The sequence below is a fragment of the Talpa occidentalis genome, unplaced genomic scaffold (genome assembly GCF_014898055.3).
Source record: "Talpa occidentalis isolate TD23 unplaced genomic scaffold, MPIMG_talOcc4v2.1 talOcc4.11, whole genome shotgun sequence".
In the NCBI taxonomy this organism is placed as follows: domain Eukaryota; kingdom Metazoa; phylum Chordata; class Mammalia; order Eulipotyphla; family Talpidae; genus Talpa; species Talpa occidentalis.
The window spans coordinates 13,850,330-13,871,756 of record NW_023601104.1 but is presented as its reverse complement, the minus strand read 5'-3'; the positions used below and the strand labels follow the sequence as shown (position 1 = coordinate 13,871,756).

The 21,427-nt window shown below is 52.9% G+C and overlaps 1 protein-coding gene across 1 annotated transcript; it reads left to right on the top strand.

Moving 5' to 3' along the window:
- The first annotated feature begins 3 nt into the window (after positions 1-3).
- LOC119238574 (dual oxidase 2) lies at positions 4-19,767 on the top strand. The gene is made up of 34 exons (XM_037502399.2): positions 4-77; positions 604-688; positions 862-951; positions 1,184-1,348; positions 1,880-2,067; positions 2,249-2,450; positions 2,642-2,808; positions 3,380-3,440; positions 3,569-3,665; positions 4,103-4,193; positions 4,725-4,827; positions 5,310-5,473; positions 6,063-6,238; positions 6,442-6,560; positions 7,106-7,243; positions 7,458-7,571; positions 7,760-7,962; positions 8,253-8,438; positions 9,674-9,899; positions 9,981-10,074; positions 11,831-12,009; positions 12,545-12,614; positions 12,998-13,081; positions 13,561-13,739; positions 13,894-14,124; positions 14,284-14,383; positions 15,071-15,120; positions 15,389-15,516; positions 15,755-15,908; positions 16,942-17,171; positions 17,348-17,506; positions 17,842-17,997; positions 18,100-18,228; positions 18,525-19,767. Exons 2-34 carry the CDS (start codon positions 619-621, stop codon positions 18,645-18,647), a joined length of 4,626 nt encoding a protein of 1,541 aa, XP_037358296.1. The 5' UTR covers positions 4-77; positions 604-618; the 3' UTR covers positions 18,648-19,767.
- The last annotated feature ends 1,660 nt before the right edge of the window (positions 19,768-21,427 follow it).

The window sequence follows — 21,427 nt, the reverse complement described above, 5'->3', positions numbered from 1 at the left end:
ACACCTGGGGCTGGCCTGGACGGAGAGGACACCTGCATAGCAGCGAGTCAGAGGACCCAGAGGACCCAGAGGGAAGGGTAAGAGTGCAGAGAGAGGGGAGGCTGACGATCTTCGGATCTTCAGGACCGAGGTGGTGTTGGTGGTGGATTGGGCAGTATAGAAGCAGAACAGAGAAGCAAAGATTCTAAGAGGAAAGAAGATGGACCAGCCCTTGGGGTCTGATCTTCCCAGCCCTTCTCCGTGCTAAGGCATTCACCACGGACATCCACCAGCTCCCTCTAGGAGAAGCAGTTTTGGGGGGTTAAGAGTGAGAATTCCAGGTTTTGGGAGGACCGGGGGAGGCTGGAGGCAAAATCCTGCCCTTGACTGACATGCCCTAGAGGACTTGTGCCTCCCTTGGGTTTCTGTGGCTCCTAGTCAGTGCCCGCAGGGCTTCCAGGTGTTCTAAAGAGTTGTGTGTGGGTGGGTGCGGTCCTTGGTGATGCTTCTAAAAATTTCACTCTAATAGTGGAAACAATTGGCCCTTCCTTCCCCCTGAGCCTTTTGTGGCCCTGTGGGCGTATGCTGGATTGCCACCCTCATAAACAACTTGCCGTCCCCCAGACCCGCAGGGTCAGCATGCTCAGTGCGAGGCCAGAGGCACTGATGCTCCTAGGAGCTCTGTTGACTGGACCCCTGAATCCAGCGAGTAAGTATGGGGTGTCCCTAGCTTCTAAACATCACCTAGTGCTGGGAATGGGGGGAAGGGAGGGTCACAGGCAAGCGGTTTCTTGAGGCTAGGAAAGGTCTTTTGAGTCTGTGGAGTCTCTTAAGTCTCTAGCTTGGAGGCTAAGGCTGAGGCGATCTTTATCTGAATCGCAGGCTGCCAGGACACACCCTCACTGCCCTGGGAAGTGCAGCGCTATGACGGCTGGTTCAACAACCTGAGGCACCACCAGCGTGGCTCTGCAGGTGTGTCCTGTGGGAAGAAATGGCTCAGGATAGGGGCACCCGAGACCAGGCTGTGGAGACACTGAGCCAGCCAGTTGCCTGTCTCGCAGCTGCCAGCGCAAAAATCTCCAATGCACTTCTGGGCCAGAGACCCTGGGGGAGAAGTGGGTGGGGAATTTGAGGGAGGTGTAAGGTGGGGGTTGTGGGCTTCTTGGATGGGTGATCCTAGATGCAGGCTCCCTATTTCCTGCAGGGGTCAGACTGCAACGTCTAGTGCCAGCCAATTATGCGGACGGTGTGTACCAGGCTCTGGGGGAGCCGCTGCTGCCCAATCCACGCCAGCTCAGTAACACCACCACGCAGGGTGCAGCGGGAGAGCCATCTGGCAGCAACCGCACGGTGCTGGGGGTCTTCTTTGGTAAGGGTGAAATGGGGAGCAGAGGTTTACCTGGCGCTTAGCTCAGTGCCTTTGGGAGAGTGACTGGGGAGAGAGACCTCACCTCTCTCTACCCCTCCCTCCAGCACTTTCTGTCTTTCTTCTTCATTTCAAGGGATGGGGCTATTGATTAAGGGGTATTAGCTCCTCTACACTTTCCCTTACTCCAAACCCAAGAGGCTGCTGGGCCCCGTTATAGTTCTTAGGACTTGAATCCCCTTCCCAGGTGATTATAACATCTTTCTTTCAGAGAGGGGGCAAAGCAGGATCTCTTAGGAGATAGGGGCTGGCTTGAGGGAGCTTTGCACGAATTCTATTATTTTGATGCTCACAATATTTAATTCTCACAACTTTATGAGGTGGCTGAGGAAGGTACTACTTCCCCTCTTTGCAGATTAGAAAACAGTAGCAGAACTTGTGGTGGAGCTTGCTTTCCAACGGCTGTCTCGACTTGCGGGCAACCCTGGCCTTGGGGGCTGACAATTCTCATCCGTTTGTACCCCACGCCTTCAGGCTACCACCTACTCTCAGATCTGGTGAGCGTGGAAATGCCCGGCTGCCCCGCGGAGTTCCTCAACATCCCAATTCCCGCCGGAGACCCCGTGTTCGACCCTGACGGGCGCGGGGACGTGGTGCTGCCCTTCCAGAGGAGCCGCTGGGACCCCAAGACAGGGCAGAGCCCCAGCAACCCCCGGGACCTGGTGAGACGGGGCAGGCGGTGGTGCGCGCTGCTGGGCGCGAGGCAGGTGGCGCCCTGGGCCGGTGCCCGGCAGGGCTGGCTGGGGAGAGGCCACCCCCACTCCCGACAGGCACACAACCCGGGCGCCCCCCTTTGCCGCCGCGGCTCCCCGACCCCTGCCCTCCGCCCGCTTCGCCCCGCAGACCAACGAGGTGACAGGCTGGCTGGACGGCAGCGCCATCTATGGCTCCTCCAACTCGTGGAGCGACGCGCTGCGCAGCTTCTCCGGGGGGCAGCTGGCGTCGGGGCCCGACCCCGCCTTCCCCCGGGAAGCGCAGGCGCCGCTGCTCATGTGGACCGCGCCGGACCCCGCCACCGGCCGGCGCGGGCCCGGGGGGCTGTACGGTGAGGCCGCGGGGCGCGGGGGCGCGGAGCGCGGGGGCGCGGGGGCGCGGGGGGCGGGGGCTGGGGGCGGGGCGCGCGCAGGGCTCCCGGGAGGGCGAGCTGGGGCTTCTGCGCGGCGGGTCGGGGCCCCCCACCCCCGCCCCCGAGTGGGCCCGGCACTGAGTCCCCGCCTGCGTCTCTGTGGGGCGCAGCGTTCGGGGCGGAGCGGGGGAACCGCGACCCCTTCGTGCAGGCGCTGGGCGTGGTGTGGTTCCACTACCACAACTTCTGGGCTCAGAGGCTGGCGGACCAGCACCCGGGCTGGGGGGACGAGGAGCTGTTCCAGAATGCGCGCAAGAGGGTGATCGCCACCTACCAGGTCAGTTGTCCAACTCCCGCCCCTCCCCCTCCCTCTCCCCTCCCCCTCCCTCCCCTCCCCTCCTCTCGCCCTCCCCCTCCGCTCCCCTCCCCTCCGCTCCCCCTCTCCCCTCCCCTCCCCCTCCGCTCCCCTCCCCTCCGCTCCCCCTCCGCTCCCCCTCTCCCCCTCCCTCCCCCTCTCCCCTTCCCCTTCCCCCCACCCCCACCCCCGCACCCCCCGCCGCTGGGGTGGGGGTGCATCCCGGTTTCTGGGGAACTCAGGTCCCCCTCAAAGCCCTCTTTCGTGGACATTGCCCCCCAGAAACACCGTTTCCCGGAGGACACCCCTCCCCAGAGAGCTAATGTCTAGGAATAGATCCCGAAGATGATGGGGAGGCAGCATTCTGATATCCAAGAGTTTCTGCTTGTGATTACTGCTTAGAGCCACTCCCTCGTCTCTCCTACCGCTCCTCTCCTAAGTCTACCTCTGCCTGGTCCTCATCGCCCAGCTGAGTCTTACTAGGGGTCAGATTTCTCTCTCCTGGTCTGATTGCTCCAGTGTTGGTCTTCCCTCCCCTTCTTTTGACCCTCAGAACATAGCCATGTATGAGTGGCTGCCCAGCTTCCTGCAGCGCACACCCTCATCGTATTCAGGTGAGGGATTTGGGGGGACACCTGGGTGTGGGAAGGGCTGGTGGGAGCCAGAGGGGAAACACAGTTAGATGCATGTGATGGGAGGTTGTGAGGGTAAGGAGCCCGTTCTCTTATTACCCCTGTGGCAGGGTATGATCCTTTCCTGGACCCCAGCATCTCCCCGGAGTTCCTGGTTGCCTCTGAGCAGTTCTTCTCCACCATGGTCCCTCCTGGCGTCTACATGAGGTGAGGGACCAGCTGATGGTGGGAAAGGCACACTGCAGAGGTGACACTGCAGGGGCTTTTGGGCTTGGGGCCTTTTATAAATCACTAGTTTCATGTCAGAAGGGAAACATTGTTTGGGGTCTTGGAAGCGGAACTCTGGGGTAGGTGGTTCAGTCTTCTCAGGGAAATCCCCAGTTCTCCTAAAGGCTGAACTTCAGTTGTTGAGAACAGGGTGTGTCCAGCACCTGGGTCACTCTCTTTCCTCTCCTCCTCATCTTGTGTGGACAAAGAGCACCTTCTACCTTTAATCCACACAGATTGCCAAATCTCTGCTCTGTTCAAGGAAATTCAGGGGCCACCCCAGATCTGGCCAGTTGCCTCTGAGTCCCTCACCCCACTTAACCCATTTCAGTGTCTTCCTTGACCTCCCTTACCAATTCCTTGATTTCTTATTTCAGAAATGCCAGCTGTCATTTCCAAGAGGTCCTAAACCAGGGATTTAACAGCTCCTCAAGTCTCAGGGTCTGCAACAGCTACTGGACTCGGGAGGTCAGTCTGGAGTCACAGTCAGGGTCGTGGGTAAAAGTCAGTCTTGTCCCACAGACTGGATGAACAGCAATTCCAGTACTTGCGTGTTGCTGCTCCATGGTGATTGGAGATGAAGGGGTAGAATGTTCTAGAAAGTTATCTGGAGGCAACAGTTCAAGACAGTCTAAGATTGGCCATGGGGGGCCTCCCCGGTGGTGCAGCGGTTGAGCACTGGGTTGCGAAACTGCCCGCAGCCTCTGCAGCACTGGTTCGATACCCGGCCGCAGGCGAGCGTCCCACATGGCGCGCAGACCTCTCCTGTCTCACCCGCCGCTTCCCTCAGCAGTGTATTTCGTCAGTCTGTCTGTTGTTTCCCGCTCTGGCTCTGGTGAATTCTCTCACCCTCCCGCACTTCTGACTGTACCCAGTGCTTGTATAAATAAATAAATAAATAAATCTTTAAAAAAAAAGAAGATTGGCCATGGGGCCTTTTGTATGCTACAGTGGCCCAGGCAAGAGGCATAACACCTTGAATGTGTTGTTTACTTCCAGAACCCTAATCTGAACAGTTTCCAGGGAGTGACTAACTTGCTGTTGGGAATGGCCTCCCAGATTTCAGAGCTGGAGGACAGGATAGTTGTTGAAGATCTGAGAGGTGAGTTCTGGAACTGGAGGGGATGGGAACCCAGAGGCTGGGAGCCTAGGGTCCTTTCTGGGGCTAATCAACAGGTAGACCAAAGGTGCCAACAATGCAGGAACAGATACATACATTGCAAATAGCCTTAGAGGAAAATAAACTTTTAACTATTTTTTGTGTGTGTAAGTTTTAATTTAAGTGTTGCTGTTATTCCACAATGTCTTTGTTGCTTAGGTTTCTAAAGGTTTTTGTTCAGCTCTATCTTTAGAGATTAAGGAAGTAAAGGACAGGGCTTTTACAACTTGGTGACTAGAACAGTCTAGAGTCTTAGAGGAAGAATCTTGCAGGAAAGTTACCTCTGATTACACACAGTGACATTGGCCCCACATCAGTGCAAGGCTGAGGAATGCTGGGGGTGGTAGTGCCAACAGTCCCATTCAAGGCTGCTGAGCAGAGAAGGTTGGGGGAACCAAGACTATAGCCTACTCCCCTCTCCTTAGATTACTGGCCTGGCCCTGGCAAGTTCTCACGCACAGACTACGTGGCCAGCAGCATCCAACGTGGCCGAGATATGGGGCTGCCCAGCTATATCCAAGCCCTGCAGGCTTTGAAGCTGCCGACCCCCAAGAACTGGACTGAACTCAACTCCACAGTGGAATCCCAGGTCAGGAATAGTAATGACTATAGCAGTTGAAGCTTTCTTGTAACCATACTGGTCCAAATCCTTTACATATATAACTCATTTATTCTATGTTAAGAATGTTATAAGGTTGATACTATCATTACCCCATTTTGCCAATGATATAGTTGGTATGTCAGTTGTAGAGGCATGATTTAAGTTCATCCATCTGACTCCAGAATATGTTCATCCCACTACATTGTACTATTCCTGCAGGATGGCCCTTGGCATTGTCCTACTCCTGCAGAGTCCTTTCCCGTGAGCTTGGTGACCTTGAAGTTGGTAATCACTGGAGTTGGGCAGTCTGGGTAGAGATGGTGATAGGATATGGTCTTCAGGCATCTGACAGTAGTCTCATCATAAACAGGGACATACTGGCCCTCCCACCAGACTTGCCACCATTTGAGGGGGCTACTTAGGAAAAGGAGATGCCCTCAGGCCCAAAGAGCCAGCCAGCCAGCTGCTTGGGTTCTATGTTTGAAAGCCAGGGTAACATTGGTTTTCCTCCCTGGAAAACACACACACACATATACACACACACACACCCCTCACCTCACTTCCTGTGCTGCTTCAGGTGCTGGAAACCATAGCTGCCTTGTATAACCAGGACCTGTCCAGGCTGGAGCTACTCCCCGGGGGGCTCCTGGAGAGCTATGGAAAGCCTGGACTTCTCTTTAGCACCATTGTCTTTGACCAGTTTATGCGGCTGCGGGATGGAGACCGCTACTGGTTTGAGAACACCAGGAATGGGTAAGGCCTGCCGGGGTCCCCACCTCAGACCCCACCTCAGCCTGGGCCTCGGGCTCTCTGCCTGTAGTCAGCCCCCACAGGCCCTGGATTCCCACTGGCCCCACCCATCTGGGTCTCCTTCCTCATCTGAGTCCTTGGGCCTGAGGTTGCTGCTGTCTGCACCCCCTTCCCATCCCAACAATTCCTGGCTTTCTCCAACTTAGGCTGTTCTCCGTGGAGGAAATTGCAGAAATCAGAAACACGACTCTGCGGGACGTGCTGGTGGATGTCATCAAAGTGGACCCCAGTGCCCTACAGCCCAATGTCTTTGTCTGGGATGAAGGTGGGTGGGTAACCTAGATGGCAGCCAGAGGTAGGACCAAGATTTGGTGGGGGCAAGAGGAGGGAATCACTTGGTGTGTTCAGAGAGCCAGGTGCCAGGCAGTCCTTCTGTGTCAGACTTTTTTTTTTAAGATATATTTATTTATGCATATAAGAACTGGGGTACAGGCCAGAGGAATGAGGGGTGAGAGGATTCACCAGAGACAAAGTTGGGAACAGAACAGGCAGATCTACTGAAATACACTGCTGTGGGGAGCAGCGGGTGAGACAGGAGAGGTCTGCTGTGCCATGTGGGTAGCTCCTTGGCCGGGGATCGAACTCGTGAAGCAGTGGCTGCCAATAGCTTCATAGTGCTGCGTCTTAACCCCTTGCGCCACCAGAGAGGCCCCTGTGTCAGACTGTTTGAGGGAACCAATTTCCATGGTCAGCCTGGAGCGGGAAGAAAATACCTGACCCTTCACAGGGGAGACAGGAAGGATGCTTGGCCAAGGGATGGGAGGAATGGGATCCTCAGATGTGGAGGTATTCTGTGCCCTCTCCCCTCAGGTGCACCATGCCCTCAGCCCCAGCAGCTCACAATGGACGGCTTGCCTCCTTGTGCACCTCTGACTGTGCTTGACTATTTTGAGGGCAGTGGTCCAGGCTTTGGAGCCTCCATCGTGGCTCTGTGCTGTCTTCCACTAGGTGAGCCTTTTGATCTCTCTCCTAACTCTCTTCAGGCTGCCTCTCTCCCCACAGTCGGTCTCTGCCCCTCATTACCTGCTGACCTGCAGGGCCAGCCCCTTCGTACAGTTGAAGCAGGGCTCAGGGGGACTTGGGAAGGCTGGGGCAGCAGGCTAAGCTTCAGTGAGAGGCTTCCCCTCTCCGCCTGCCACTGACTTGTTTTTACCCGCTACAGTGAGTCTGCTCCTCTCCTGGATAGTGGCCCGTTTCAGGAGTAGAGAGCTCAAGAAACTAAATAAGAAAGGCAGAGAGAGTGTGAAGAAGGAGTCAGTCAATGATGGAGTGCCAGGTAAGGTGGGGCTCAGGGGAGGGAAGGAGAAGGAAGCAGATGGGGGACCCTGGGAAAAGGGTCCCGATTACATATTCGAGGAGAAAGCCAGGCTTTGGGGTGCATGTTCAGGCTGGTAGAGTGAAATTGGCCTGAAGGTAGATGCTGAGCACCTGCTTAATGGCTCTGCCCAATCTTTCCTTCCCCAGCAATGGAGTGGCCGGGCCCCAGGGAGAGTAGCTATCCGGTCACCATCCAGCTGCTCCCAGACATGAGTCTGCAGGTCCTGGACAGGCGTCTCTCTGTGCTCCGCACTGTCCAGCTGCGGCCCCCGCAGCATGTCAATCTCATCCTGTCCAGCAACCACGGATGCCGCACCCTGCTGCTCAAGATCCCCAAGGAGTATGACCTGGTACAGCCGAGCTTGGCTCCCACTGCCTGGCTGCCCTCACGTTCCCCCTCACAGCAAGTCCTCTTTGGTCACCTCTGCTTAGCTGTAGAGCTCAACTGGGAAAGCTAATACTGGGGAGAAGCATTCCTTTCAAAGGTCCCAGACTCAACCTGAGCCTCCCTGTGATCACTCACCTGGCCCCAGCCTGCATGGCTGGGGGCACCTTTTCCCTTCCAACCCAAGGCACTTTGAGGAGAGGCTGGACCAGAAGCCAGAGCTCCAGGCAATGTCATGGCCTTCCTCCCTCACAGGTGCTGCTGTTTAACTCTGAGGAGGAGCGAGGCGCCTTTGTGAAGCATCTGCAGGACTTGTGTGTGCCCCAGGCACTGGATCTCAGTGTGACTGAGATGGCTGAGCAGGAGCTCTTCAGGAAGGCTGTGACCAAGCAGCAACGGGGCCGCATCCTGGAGGTCTTCTTCAGACACCTTTTTGCCCAGGTGCCTTGGCTATGCCTCTGAGAGATAGAATAGAGCCCAGGGGTTGCAGGGAACCTGAGCAGGACAGGACCCTATGTGGGGAGAGCTGATCTTCACATCTGTAGATTAGAGACAGACAGCCTTGGTGGAGTCCTGGCTCTGCCACTCACTAGCTGTGTGACCTTAGGCCAGGCACACCATCTCCACTCTGTGCCTGTTTCCTCACCTATAAAACAGCGATTAACATAGGATTCATCTCCTTGACTTGTGAGGATTCAGTGAGATTGTCTGCACTAGTGGTTCTCAGAATGTATCCCCTGCACCCATAGCATCGGCCTCCCCAGGGAATTTGTTAGAAATGCAAATTCCCAGGTCCATCCGTAGATGTAATGAATGAATCGGGAACTCTAGGGTTAGGGCTGTGACTCACCCTGAAGTTTGAAAAAACTGTTGTGTGTACAGTGTGTAGCCCAAGTGATACATGGTAAGTATTTAACTACATGTGTAGTTACATGTGTATAACTTTTAAATTCTTTTTTTTTAAAAAGATTTATTTATTTATTTATACAAGCACTTGGTACAGTCAGAAGCGCGGGAGGGTGAAAGAATTCACCAGAGCCAGAGCAGGGAACAGAACAGGGAGACTGACAAAGTACACTGCTGAGGGGAGCAGCGGGCACGGCAGGAGAGGTCTGTGTGCCATGTGGGGCCCTCGCCGGTGGCTGGGGATCAAACCGGCACTGCAGAGGCTGTGGGCAACTTCGCAACCCAGTGCTCAACCACTGTGCCACCAGGGAGGCCCTTATAACTTTTAAATTCTTTAGACAAGAAGCAAAGACCAAATCAGGCACATAGCCTGCCTAAATTGACAAGAGAGCATCTCCCTTGCCTCTTCCTGCCTGTCCACTCATATCATCTATATCTTCTGTCCCCAGAGTAGGCTTTCTCCCTTTGCATTCCCAAATTTTGCGTGTCCCATACCCACCTTTTCCCCCACCCAGACCTAGCACCACTCCTTCTGTAGGAAAGCTCCTGGCTCGTGGGCCCAGGGAGAGAATGAGCCAGCAGCTAGAGATTGCATTTACCTCCTTGATAGGAGAGCTGAAGCCCCAAGGCAGAAATACACCTAAGGACTAGGAGCAGACACCAGGGCTTACCCTTTCTGAGTTGGACTTTGGGGAGATGTGAAGGGTTACCAAACTGCTTCCAGCCAGCCCTTGTCTCCTCTTCTCCCCCCTGCTGTGGCCTGACTGCAGGTGCTCGACATAGACCGGGCGGATGCAGGCACCCTGCCCCGGGACACATCGCAGAAGGTGCGGGAAGCCCTGGCGTGTGAATTGAGTAGAGCTGAGTTTGCTGAGTCTCTGGGCCTCAAGCCCCAGCACATGTTTGTGGAATCCATGTTCTCTCTGGCTGACAAGGATGGCAATGGCTACCTGTCCTTCCGGGAGTTCCTGGACATCCTGGCGGTCTTCATGAAAGGTAGGGGAAGATGGGCCATCAGCCCAGGCGCCAGGTGTCTTTCAGTAGAGAGGTGACCTGCTTCCCCCTTTTTTTTGCCAGGCTCTCCAGAGGACAAGAGCCGCCTGATGTTCGCCATGTATGATCTTGATGGGAACGGCTCCCTATCCAAGGAGGAGTTCGTCACCATGATGCGGTAAGGGAGGGTGTGTGTGTGTGTGTGTGTGTGTGTGTGTGTGTGTGTGTGTGTGTGTGTGTGTAGGTTTCCAATCTTGAGATTTCCTGATGCCTTAAACAGGAAAACAAGTCAGGTCAGAGGAGGTGCCATCTGCATTGAGAAGTAGCCTAGATAATTTACCCCAGACTCTCAGAGCATGGGCTTCAAAAGTGTACCCCACCAGGTCCCTGCCTCCAGGAAGGTCTGTATCTTCACTGTTGGTACCAGTCTGAAAATTCTCCCTAGTTAAAAAAAAAAATCACCAATATAACCAATGTCAAAGTCCACTACCCCCTTTCTCTCAATACCTCCCTCACCATCCCTGGGCATCCCCTTTCATGGTCCAGTGTGGGCACAGACAACCAGGAGGGCTAGGAGGGGGGTATAGCTACAATGGCTGTTGTGTCCTCATGCCAGCAAGCCAGGGCACTGGCAGGAGTTTAAACTGTAGACTGTTTAAACTCTTTTACAGCATCCTACTCGTGTGCCTTACACAGTGACTCTTCTAATATCAATCACTCTGACAGGTGGGAGGATAAACCCAGAAGGCTCTTCTATATTCCAACCCTTCTGTCTTCCTGCTTCTTAATGGAATAATGGAATTTCTGCTTGTGGTGTGCCAATAAAGGCCAAGTTGAGCTGTTACACTCATTCCTGAAGACACTACTCCAGCACCTTTTACCCCTGGAGACAGGGCTCATATCTTTCTTTATTCCCTTCTGAACACATCCCCTCCACACTGTTTTGGGACAGAACAGGCATCCATACTTAAATGAATGAGATCAGATAAATGAGAGAATGAATAGTGTAGGCATAAAACAGCCCAGGTTCTTTTAACTGTTCCTCCCCGCTAGTTTTTGTTCATTTTCTCAGAATTCCATATCTCTCTTACAGTCCAGATACTGCAGCTGAACATGGGCTTCTAAAGGCTCTAGGGTGAAGCTGACTACAGTCCAACCTGCTAAGTGTGCCATTACAGGCCCAGCCCTGGCAAGGATCTAGGGCATCTGGGAGATGGTCTTGCCCCTCTGCCCCCACCCTACAGCTGAGCTCCTACCTTCTTGTCCTGTAGTCAGTGTGGGCCTTGCTCAGTCTCGGTGGGATGACATGGTTTTTCAGTGTGATGGTAATGCTTGCTGTACTTTGCAGGTCTTTTTTCTTTTAGACTCACACAAACTTGCATGGTCTGGTTTTTTTGTCCCAAGGCACAGCCTAAGAAAAGAGTATGGTCATCACAGCTGTCACTCTGGGTGCTGTTAGATTGGGCATGGAGTCACTCCTGCCTGTGCCCTGGCTTGCTGGCATGAGGACACAACAGCCATTGTAGCTACACCCCCTCCTGGCCCTCCTGGTTGTCTGTGCCCACACTGGACCAGGAAAGGGGATGCCCAGGGATGGTGCGGGAGGTATTGAGAGAAGAGAACAGGCAGAGAGTCTGCCATGCAAGAGAGCTGTGGCCTGGCTGGATGTATCCCTATATTAAGGAATTTTTATACCAACTGTACGTGTCCCAGTTTGAGGGCAGCTTTCTCTAATTGTCCAAGGTCACTTTCATTTTTGTTCTGTCTTTCAAACCTGTGGCCACCCCACCCAGCTTATTGTCAGCTGCAATCTGGAGGAGCACCTTCCTGGGGCCATTTCCTGGGTACTGATAATCCGGGGCTGCCCCACCCTGCCCCTGCCTGAGACTGACATTGCTGGGTGACAGGTTGCTCTGTCTCTTGTCCTCCCCCAGGTCCTTCATCGAGATCGCCAACAACTGCCTGTCCAAGGACCAGCTGACTGAGGTGGTGGAGTCCATGTTCCAGTCGTCTGGCTTCCAGGACAAGGAGGAGCTGACTTGGGAGGACTTCCACTCCATGCTGCGGGACCATATCGATCTCGGCGGCTTACAGCTCCGTGTCAAGGGTGGAGGTGTGTGAGTTAGGAGTGATCAGAGTCAGGGAGGGACGGTTTTCAGAATGAGAGTTCCCGGTGGGTAGGACTTAGGTCTTATCTCTCTCTTAGCCCTTGGTGCCTAGTACAGAGCCAGACACTTGTAATCAAGATGGTCACATACAACTGTGCAATTTGTACCCTGCACAAAGATGCCAAGTGAGAGGGCAAGGGATGGGGTGAGGTCCAACTACGTGCTGCTCACCAAGCCATGCTCATAGGTCTGGTGTATCTGTCTAGAAAAAGAGACACTATTTTCTTTACACAAAGGATCTTCAGGGTTACTTCCCCACAGAAGGAGTCATCTTTTCTAATGGCACAGAGTCACCACATTGCCTGCCTGTGGCTGCCCTGTGCACAGTGGGTACTCAGGCAGAGAGGAGAACAAAGCTGGAGCAACAGCTGAGGACATGACCAAGTCACTGGTGTGCTTACCCCTTCTTGGAGGGGTAGGGAGAGAGAGACATCACCACCTGTGTGGGGAGACTTGGCCAATTCTTGTTCTTCTCTCCAGGTGCTCGAGACATCTTTAAACCAAATATCAGCTCTCGAGTCTCATTCATCAATCAGACTTCAAGAGAATGGTGAGCAAGAATGGGCATACCCTTGCTAAGTTCCATGCAGAGAAATGAACAAAGTAGGGTGGACTGAGTTAGCCTTTGGGTCATACATCTGCCCTCTGAAAGCAATTCTCAGAGCATGGTGGTCCTAACCTCCATTCCAGCTGCCTCCCCATCTTGGTTCTGGGCCACTCCAGGACAGAATCATTCTACAAAACAGATACCAGATCATATTCATTTGTTCTGCTTTGCCTCCTCACTGCTTCTCTCTGACCAGTTTCATGGGCTGGTTCTGTGGGCAGGGATGGGCCCTGGAATCTATCCCACCCCCATCCCAAACTCTGACCTGGTGGTTCTTCTCCTGCTGAAAGACAAGAGGAGAATGAACCCCCTTTTCCTTTTCTCAGCTCCCACACCCAGAGAGTGATGTCCCCTGCCTCAGAAACATCAGAGTCAGGAGGCCCTGGGCTAAAGAAGAGATTTGGCAAAAAGTGAGTGTTTCCCAGATCCCCTGCCTTGACATACAAGGGAACAAACTGTCTTACTCCATTTGCCCCTGACCTGATGGGCAGGCTAGAATCAAATGGCTCTTCACCCTTTTCCAACCTCTGTACCCTAATCTTCAGGCAAGTGGCCTGGCATTCAGATGCAACACCAAGATGGCAGCAAGGGAGTCTTTTGACTCCTGCCTGCCGTGGATACAGCAAAAAACAGTAGGAGAAAGGACAGGACAGAAGAATGCGAAAGTGCAGTAGTGGAGAGACAGAAGACTGGGTTGATGGGGCAAATAAATAGGAGGGGTAAAGTTTTGGGGCAGTGGGAGTCCACCCCCAAACTGTTTTTTTCTCCATTCTTGTGACCAGCCCTGACTCTGCCAGGCCTTCCCAGGGTGGCATTCAGGGGAGCCCAGGGTGACGGAAGGGGAACTACCCTGGTGACTTCATGGGCACCCCACCTCCCACTGCTGTAGGACAGCGAGATCCCTTCCCCGAGTATACACAGAGGCACTGCCGGAGAAGACGCAGCGGGGCTTTCTGGCCCAGAAGCTGCAGCAGTACAAGCGCTTCGTGGAGAACTACCGGAGGCACATCGTGTGCACTGCCATCTTCTCAGCCATCTGTGCCGGCCTGTTTGCAGAGCGTGCTTACTGTAAGAGTTCCAGGGCGTGGGCAGTAGGGGGGAGCATGGAGAGCCCTCTGCTTGCTCTTCCTGTGCCTCGGTGTCTAGATGGGGGCAACCCAGACATTCCAACTCAGACTTGGGACCTTTATGCCGCGCTGATCCTGCCCCACTCCACCTCCAGACTACGCCTTTGCCTCACCATCCTCGGGCATAGCAGAGGCCACCTTTGTGGGCATCATCCTGTCGAGGGGCACTGCGGCCAGCATCTCCTTCATGTTCTCCTACATCCTGCTCACCATGTGCCGCAACCTCATCACCTTCCTGCGAGAAACCTTCCTCAACCGCTACGTGCCCTTCGATGCCGCTGTGGACTTCCACCGATGGGTCGCCATGGCTGCGGTTATCCTGGCCAGTATGTGGGCATCCTCCCCATTGCTGAGCCCCCCCCATGGGGGAACATAAGGAGGACTCGACTTCCACCTACTTCCATGTCTCCTCCCTGTGCCTCTCGTCTCCTTTGGGGTCAGAGTTGGCCTTGGGTGGCATCTCTAACAGAGTCTGTCTTTTTCAGTTGTGCACAGTGCTGGCCACTTGGTCAATGTCTACATCTTCTCAGTGAGCCCCCTCAGCGTGCTGGCCTGCATCTTCCCCAACACCTTTGTGAATGATGGGTCAGTTCTGGGAGGGGTCTCCCTCAGAACACCTAGCCCAAGGGTATAATAGAAAAGAAATGATAGCCCTAGACACTCCACTCTCTTCACTGAGTGAAAGTGAGAAGCTAGCCCCCATGGAGAAAATGAGAGGTGACTTCCTTAGCTTCAAGACAGAAGCTGCTGTGATTGACCAGGAAAGGATTTGGGGAGATAACGTTGGAGATTCTTTCTCCCATGCACCTGACACACAATTTGCTATCTCAGCCTGACATCCATTCACTGGTCAAAAATTTCTGAAGCACATCTTATGTGTCCATCCAAGTGTGAAGAGGAGGGATGTTAAAATGTATAGTCATTCAACAATTACCTGCTGAGTATTTATGACATGCCTGGCATTGTTTAAGCAAAGAGATAGGGCAGTGAGCAAAACACACACCCCTACCCTCACGCAGCTTACAGAAGATGAACCAAGTGCTCAAGGAAGCAAAGGTCAATTGCCTGCTGAGAATTCAGAATGAGGAAGAATTGCTGAGAGAGCAGAGTGAAACAATGGGAGGGTGGGTACCTTATTCCTTGGAAGAATCCTGGACCCTCTGGGTAGAAGCCCAGCAGCATAGCAGTCAGGGCTGCAGGAACATGGTAACAATGACCCAAAGGTGAAGCCCTTCCCACCCCAGCCAGTCTTCATGTGCCTTTGCCCCACAGGTCCAAGCTTCCCCAGAAGTACTTCTGGTGGTTCTTCCAGTCTGTCCCAGGTAGGAAGTGGTATTGTGGGGTTCTGTCTGAGAGCTTCTGCCTTTGTCTTCATCTTCTCATTAATACACGCTTATCTAGAGTGGTCATAGTTTCTCTTTCTAGTTTTTGGGACAAGCCTCATCTCCATCTGCTTTAGGCAAGCTGCTTTCCAGTGGGGAGAGAAAGAAGTCAGGGAGGGAGGGCAGAGGGCAGAGAATGTTCAAGTGTGTTCTCAGCCCAGGTCGAGGTCCTGAGAGTACTCTCTGACTCTGCCCCCCATGCCTTCAGGCCTGACAGGGGTGTTCCTGCTCCTGGTCCTGGCCATCATGTACGTCTTCGCCTCTCAATACTTCCGGCACCGCAGTTTCCGGGGCTTCTGGCTGACCCACCACCTCTACATCCTGCTCTACATCCTGGTGAGGGACTTCCCTGGACAGGGCCAATTCACAGGGCAGGAATGTGCATTCATGATGCAGGGGAGAGTCAAGCTGAATTGGATCCAAGATCTCAGATTGAGAACTTGAGATCTGAAGCTCCAGACTCTGAAGCTTATGCTAGCCCCATCTGCCGAGCCCAAGTCCAAAACCCAGGCAGAAAGTGACAGGGCACGGGGGTATCCGTGGCCTGAGCTATACTGACTGTCCTTGTCTCCAGACCATCATCCACGGCAGCTTAGGCATGGTCCAGCTGCCCCGCTTCCACATCTACTTCCTGGTCCCGGCACTAATCTATCTGGGGGACAAGCTGGTGAGCCTGAGCCGGAAGAAGGTGGAGATCAGCGTGGTGGAGGCAGAGCTGCTGCCTTCAGGTACCAGGCCCAACCTGACCCCGGGTGGGGAGCTCTGGAAATCAACTCATGGGACATGGGGAGATAGCTCTCTGGGTCTCCTGACCCCACCTCAGCTTCTGAGAGCCTCCCTGGGGCCCCTGCATCTTTCCTGATACAAATACAGCCCCATAAAAGGTTAACCTCCAAGAGTACTCACAGTGAGAAGTGACGATGAAAAGAGGCACCTGAGTCCCACAGAGGACAAGAAAGGGCAAGAGAGACCCCCATGCGTGTGGATCAGGTGCAGGGCAAGCAATCCTAGGTCCTTCTCTCATCCCCTCTGGCAGAATGACCTCCCTTCAGAGAAAAATAAATGGCCCAGCTGGTGGGAATCTGTTGTTGAGAGTCAGTGTTGATTCACATCACCGTAATGGGTGGTGGACGATCACTCTTTAGGGTGTCATAGGGCGCTCTAGCCTTCAGGTCTTACATAGTGAAGAAATTAACTTCAATTCAATTTTATTTCAATCACACTCATTTAAAGACAAAGTCTCAGTGCAGTGCTAGGTTGCCTTTTGCACCCTCTTGCACGTGTGAATCTCCCTTTTCAATAAAGAAAGAACAGGTCTGAGGCTCAGCTAGGGTCAGGCCACAGTGTCCAGGAAAAATGTGATAACAAAATGCCTTGCCTTCTACTTAGAACACATGAGACTGGTCTTCCATCTTGTTAAGGTAAAGCAAGTTGAAAAAGTCAGTCAATTTAAAGAAAGCAATCCGAGGCCCCTGACCTAGCAGGCTGGCATCCACGATAGAGGTATCAAACCGGGGTCCTTCGTGGGAAGAGGGAGGAGAGAGGAGGAGAGAGGCTGGAACAGGGGCATGGAGCCCAGTTCTCAGGTTATCCAGACAACAGAGAGGTGACCTCCAACTCCCAGCCCCAGGAAGCCCACTTGCTCAAACCATGTGACCACTCTTGTTCCTCGGGTGTGTGGCGAGGACAGGGTACCTGCTGGTCCCCAGGTACCAGGAGAAAACTTTCTGATCCCTGCCTTCCCCTGCTGATGACCCCCAGGAGTGACCTACTTGCGGTTCCAGCGACCCCAAGGCTTTGAATACAAGTCAGGACAGTGGGTGCGGATCGCCTGCCTGGCTCTGGGGACCAACGAGTACCACCCCTTCACACTGACTTCTGCGCCCCACGAGGACACGCTCAGCCTGCACATCCGGGCAGTGGGACCCTGGACTATTCGCCTCAGAGAGATCTACTCACCTTCAAGCAACAGATTTGCCAGATACCCAAAGGTGTCCTTCACTGGGAATGACCTTGGGGCCTCTGACATGGGTGGACAGTCTCTGTTCTTGCCTACCCTGTGACTAGACCCAGCTCCTCTTCTTGCTCCTCCCTTCCCTCACCCCCCGCCCAGCCTCATTTCTGGACAGGACCAATCTCATCTCATCTCCCCCTTCTCTATTGGCAGCTGTACCTCGATGGGCCATTTGGAGAGGGCCACCAGGAATGGCATAAGTTTGAGGTGTCAGTACTGGTGGGAGGGGGCATTGGGGTCACCCCCTTTGCCTCCATCCTTAAAGACCTGGTCTTCAAATCATCTTTGGGCAGCCAAATGCTCTGTAAAAAAGTGAGTGTCTCTCCCATCCTTTGAAGAATCAGGGATAGACAGCCACATCATAGCAGAGAAGCATCAGAAAAAGCCCCTGGTTCTTCGGCACTGGGTCTGCCAGGACCATTCATACCCAGTTGTCCAATGTTATCTACTTGAGGGAGGATCAGAGGTGTAGTCAGAAGGGCCATTGCTGAGATCTTTGGAGTAGAAGTCTTAGGTCAGGCTGTGGATCCTGCTAGGGGTTTGGTGTCATGGGTGGTCTGGGACTTCCCAGTCCCGCAGGTGCAGGCATCTAGGGTAGAGGAATCTCAAGCTGAACTGAGTCCTGATCTCTGGCTATGGGTCCCCAGATCTACTTCATTTGGGTGACGCGAACCCAGCGGCAGTTCGAGTGGCTGGCTGACATCATCCGGGAGGTGGAGGAGAATGACCACCGGGACCTGGTGTCGGTGCATATCTATATCACCCAGCTGGCTGAGAAGTTTGACCTCAGGACCACCATGCTGGTATATCAGGGACAGCCAGGCCGGGCAGGTGGGCCACCGTCTAGACTAGATGCTAATTTGGTCCTGTGTCACTCTACCTTCCTCTTCCACTCTTTCTCCCAGTACATCTGTGAGCGGCACTTCCAGAAGGTGCTGAACCAGAGTCTGTTCACGGGTCTGCGCTCTGTCACCCACTTTGGCCGCCCCCCCTTCGAGCCCTTCTTCAAATCCCTGCAAGAGGTTCACCCAGAGGTCAGTTCCATCCCAGCCTTCTGGAGACTATGGCCTTCTCCTGCCACATGCTGGCCCTCAAGCACCCTGCGGTTCTATCCTAAGCAAAGATCCCCCAACCCTGGTCCCAAGGCGGGGGTCCAGTATTGAAGGAGGGCTTCAAGTCCTCCCACACCTATCCCTAGCTCAAGCCTCCTGCTCAGGCCTGGGGTGGATGCCCAGGTCTTTCCAGTCAGACTTGAGAATCAACTTCCTCCTGGGAGTGAGCATCTCAAGCTTGCAAGTGACTTCTCTCTGAAACCACTCCCACTTGACAGGTGCGGAAGATCGGGGTGTTCAGCTGCGGCCCTCCAGGGATGACCAAGAATGTAGAGAAGGCCTGTCAACGGATTAACAGGGAGGACCAGGCCCACTTCATTCACCACTATGAGAACTTCTGAGTCGGCACCCCCTGGCTCCAGCTTTCCCTCTGTGGAGCAGCCCTGCATGCAGCATCTCTGTCAGAATCTGCTAGAGAGCTGGGAGAGCATTTCCCTCATTGGCCCATCTGACCTGTGTTCTGAGAAGGTAGAGAAGACCCTTTACCTCAAGCCACCGCAAGGAGTGGGCAATCTGATATGAAGATAGAGCTCAGACTAAGAATCTCAGAGCTTCTTTGAGAAGCTGTGTGAGTCTTAAAACCTGGACAGCCCAACTGCCTTAGCCCAGTCTCTGGCCTTTCCCCTCCAATTCCAACCCACCTTCATTACACACACGTTCTTGCTACTCTGGAACCCTGACGAGCAACCAGGGAGCAAAGATGCTTCCCTATTATCCATGATGTGCCTGGTGCCAGCCAGCAATGCCGATTGCCCTGATCTCTTGGTGGGCCCCTCTCTGAGTCTACTGGAGCAGCCCCTAGATGCTGGGGCCCGAGGGGTCCAGCCTCTCTGCGAGGCACCCAAAACTCCCTCTCAGTTTCCTCCTTTCACAGGAGTTGGGCGACCAGCTGTCCCAATTTGCCCAGGCCTATCCCAGTTTTGATACTGAAAAAGTTTTGTCCTAAGAAACCCCTCAATCAAATCAGGACAATTGGTCACTTTCACCAGGAGCCAATCTGTGATGTCGCTTCCATTCTTGAATTTTTGTGTGTCTTTTCATTTTTCAAATGACTCTTTCTTAAAAAGCTGAGCTTTAATTTTTTCTAAATTTATATATGGTTTGCCTGCAAACCTTACCAAGTGCATGTATTACCATTACCCAAGTCAATATTTCCATCATCTCAAAAATGTCCCTTGTACGCCTTCCAGTCAATCTCCCCCACCTCCTAGAAGTAACCACTGATGTTATTCATGGATTAAGTTGGTCATGCTGAAAATACGATCTTGAGACTGGCTTCTTTCACCCCCCAGCACAATGCCTTTGTGCTTCATGCATGTTGTTGTGTTTATCAGTAATTTGTTCCTTTTTGTTGCTGAGTTGTGTTCCATTGTAGCGATGTACCAGTTTGTTTATCCATTTTTCCTTGATGGACATTTCAGTTGTCTAGTTTTTTATAATTATGAATAAAGCTGCTATGAACACTCCTATACCTGTCTTTTGGTGGATTTAATGCATTATTCTTCTTGGGTATATTTCTACGGGTGATGCTATAGTGTTCTTTGCCCAATGTATAGGACCTGTGATGGGGAGAGTTTCAAGCCATCTCTATCCCTGCCCCTGGCTCCTTTCCTTGTTGGTCCTGCCCTACCTCTCTTCTGATAGGACAAGAAGGGTACTGGATCAGAAACCAAGAGATCTGAAGTCTAGTGCAACTTTACCCCTAAAGAGCTACAAAAGAAAATCCCTTAACTTCCCTGAGCCCATTTCCTGATGTATTAAAATGTCTGTGTTGGGCCTCTCTGGTGGCGCAAGGGGTTAAGACGCAACCTATGAAACTATCTGCGGCCACTGCAGCATGAGTTCAATCCCCGGCCAGGGAGCAACCCATTTGGCGCAGCAGACCTCTTCTGACTTGCCCGCTGCTCCCCTCAGCAGTGTATTTCTGTCAGTCTGCTTGTTCTGTTCCCCACTCTGTCTCTGGTGAATTCTCACCCCCTGACACTTCTTGCCTGTACCCCAGTTCTTGTATTCATAAATAAATAAATCTTAAAAAAAAGTCTGTGTGGGTAAAAGGAAGTCAGATGAAACTGGCCCCCAAAATTATACAGATGAGAAAACACATGAGAATATATTATACAATTACAATGTGTCATGATTATTAATTCACTTATTTATTAACATCATCATGCTTCCAACCTCCTGCTTCTCTCCAGCCATTAATACTAGACTCCAGCCCTTTAGCTTTATTCCCAAACCTGACCCATCAGTGTCTTCCTTATCCCTTTCTAAAGACCATTCAAAACAGTTGTCTTTCCGATCCCAATTTACCTATCCTTGCTAGACTAGAGAACATTGTTAACAGGGCTGTCATGATTATCCAAACACTCTCTCCTCAGCCCTGCCCTCCTTGCTATGCTAACACCGAATTGGGGGCTTCCTGAAGATTCTAAAATCACTCTTTTCCAACATCCACTCTTGTCCCCAGACAATTCCAAATTCATGTCCAACTGGAAGGAACCACATGCCTTCATGATCTGTAGCCTCAAGTAGCACTTGGTCTGCCTATCCTCAGTCCTAAGTTTTAGATGCCAGCCCTAGGCACATACTCACGCTGCTCTAATCTTTCCCAGATTCCTGGAAAATTATTTATTGCAGGGATAAAAGTGAGGGACTTGCAGAGAAGATAGAAGTATATTCAGCCTAGACTTTGTCAGGACTCTCAACTGGTCCCACCCTTCCTAGGGCTTGGTGACCAGGCCTCTTTGGGTGGCAGATTGGAAGACAGGATCAAGCAGCCATAAAGCGATGTGTCTTATGGTTGAGTAAATGAGGTCATCGACTGTACAAGTGGGTTTAGGGGAGAAATTAGGCTCTGGAAAATATAAACAAGCAAGACTAGAAAAGACCCAGGGAAAGAAGCCTGGGGAGATATGACTCAGAGGAAGGTCATGATAGCTTTATTGACAGAATAAAAAATGCAAATCTTCTCTACTTCAGATCACAAGATGTTGGTCTCAGGCCCTGGGACAAAACCTTGACCCCTGATTCACATGAGCAGGGATGAGTCTGACAACAAAACAAGACTGGAGAAGGAATTGGGATTGAATGGTGGGATTGAATGGTGATGGGATGAGGGATT

Bases quoted from the DNA above. Each gene is read 5' to 3' on its own strand.
- LOC119238574 (XM_037502399.2), top strand. From the start codon at position 619: ATGCTCAGTGCGAGGCCAGAGGCACTGATGCTCCTAGGAGCTCTGTTG. The intron at 7,963-8,252 runs GTACAGCCGAGC...CCTCCCTCACAG, and splicing joins TCCCCAAGGAGTATGACCTG to GTGCTGCTGTTTAACTCTGA. The intron at 14,125-14,283 runs GTATGTGGGCAT...TGTCTTTTTCAG, and splicing joins GGCTGCGGTTATCCTGGCCA to TTGTGCACAGTGCTGGCCAC.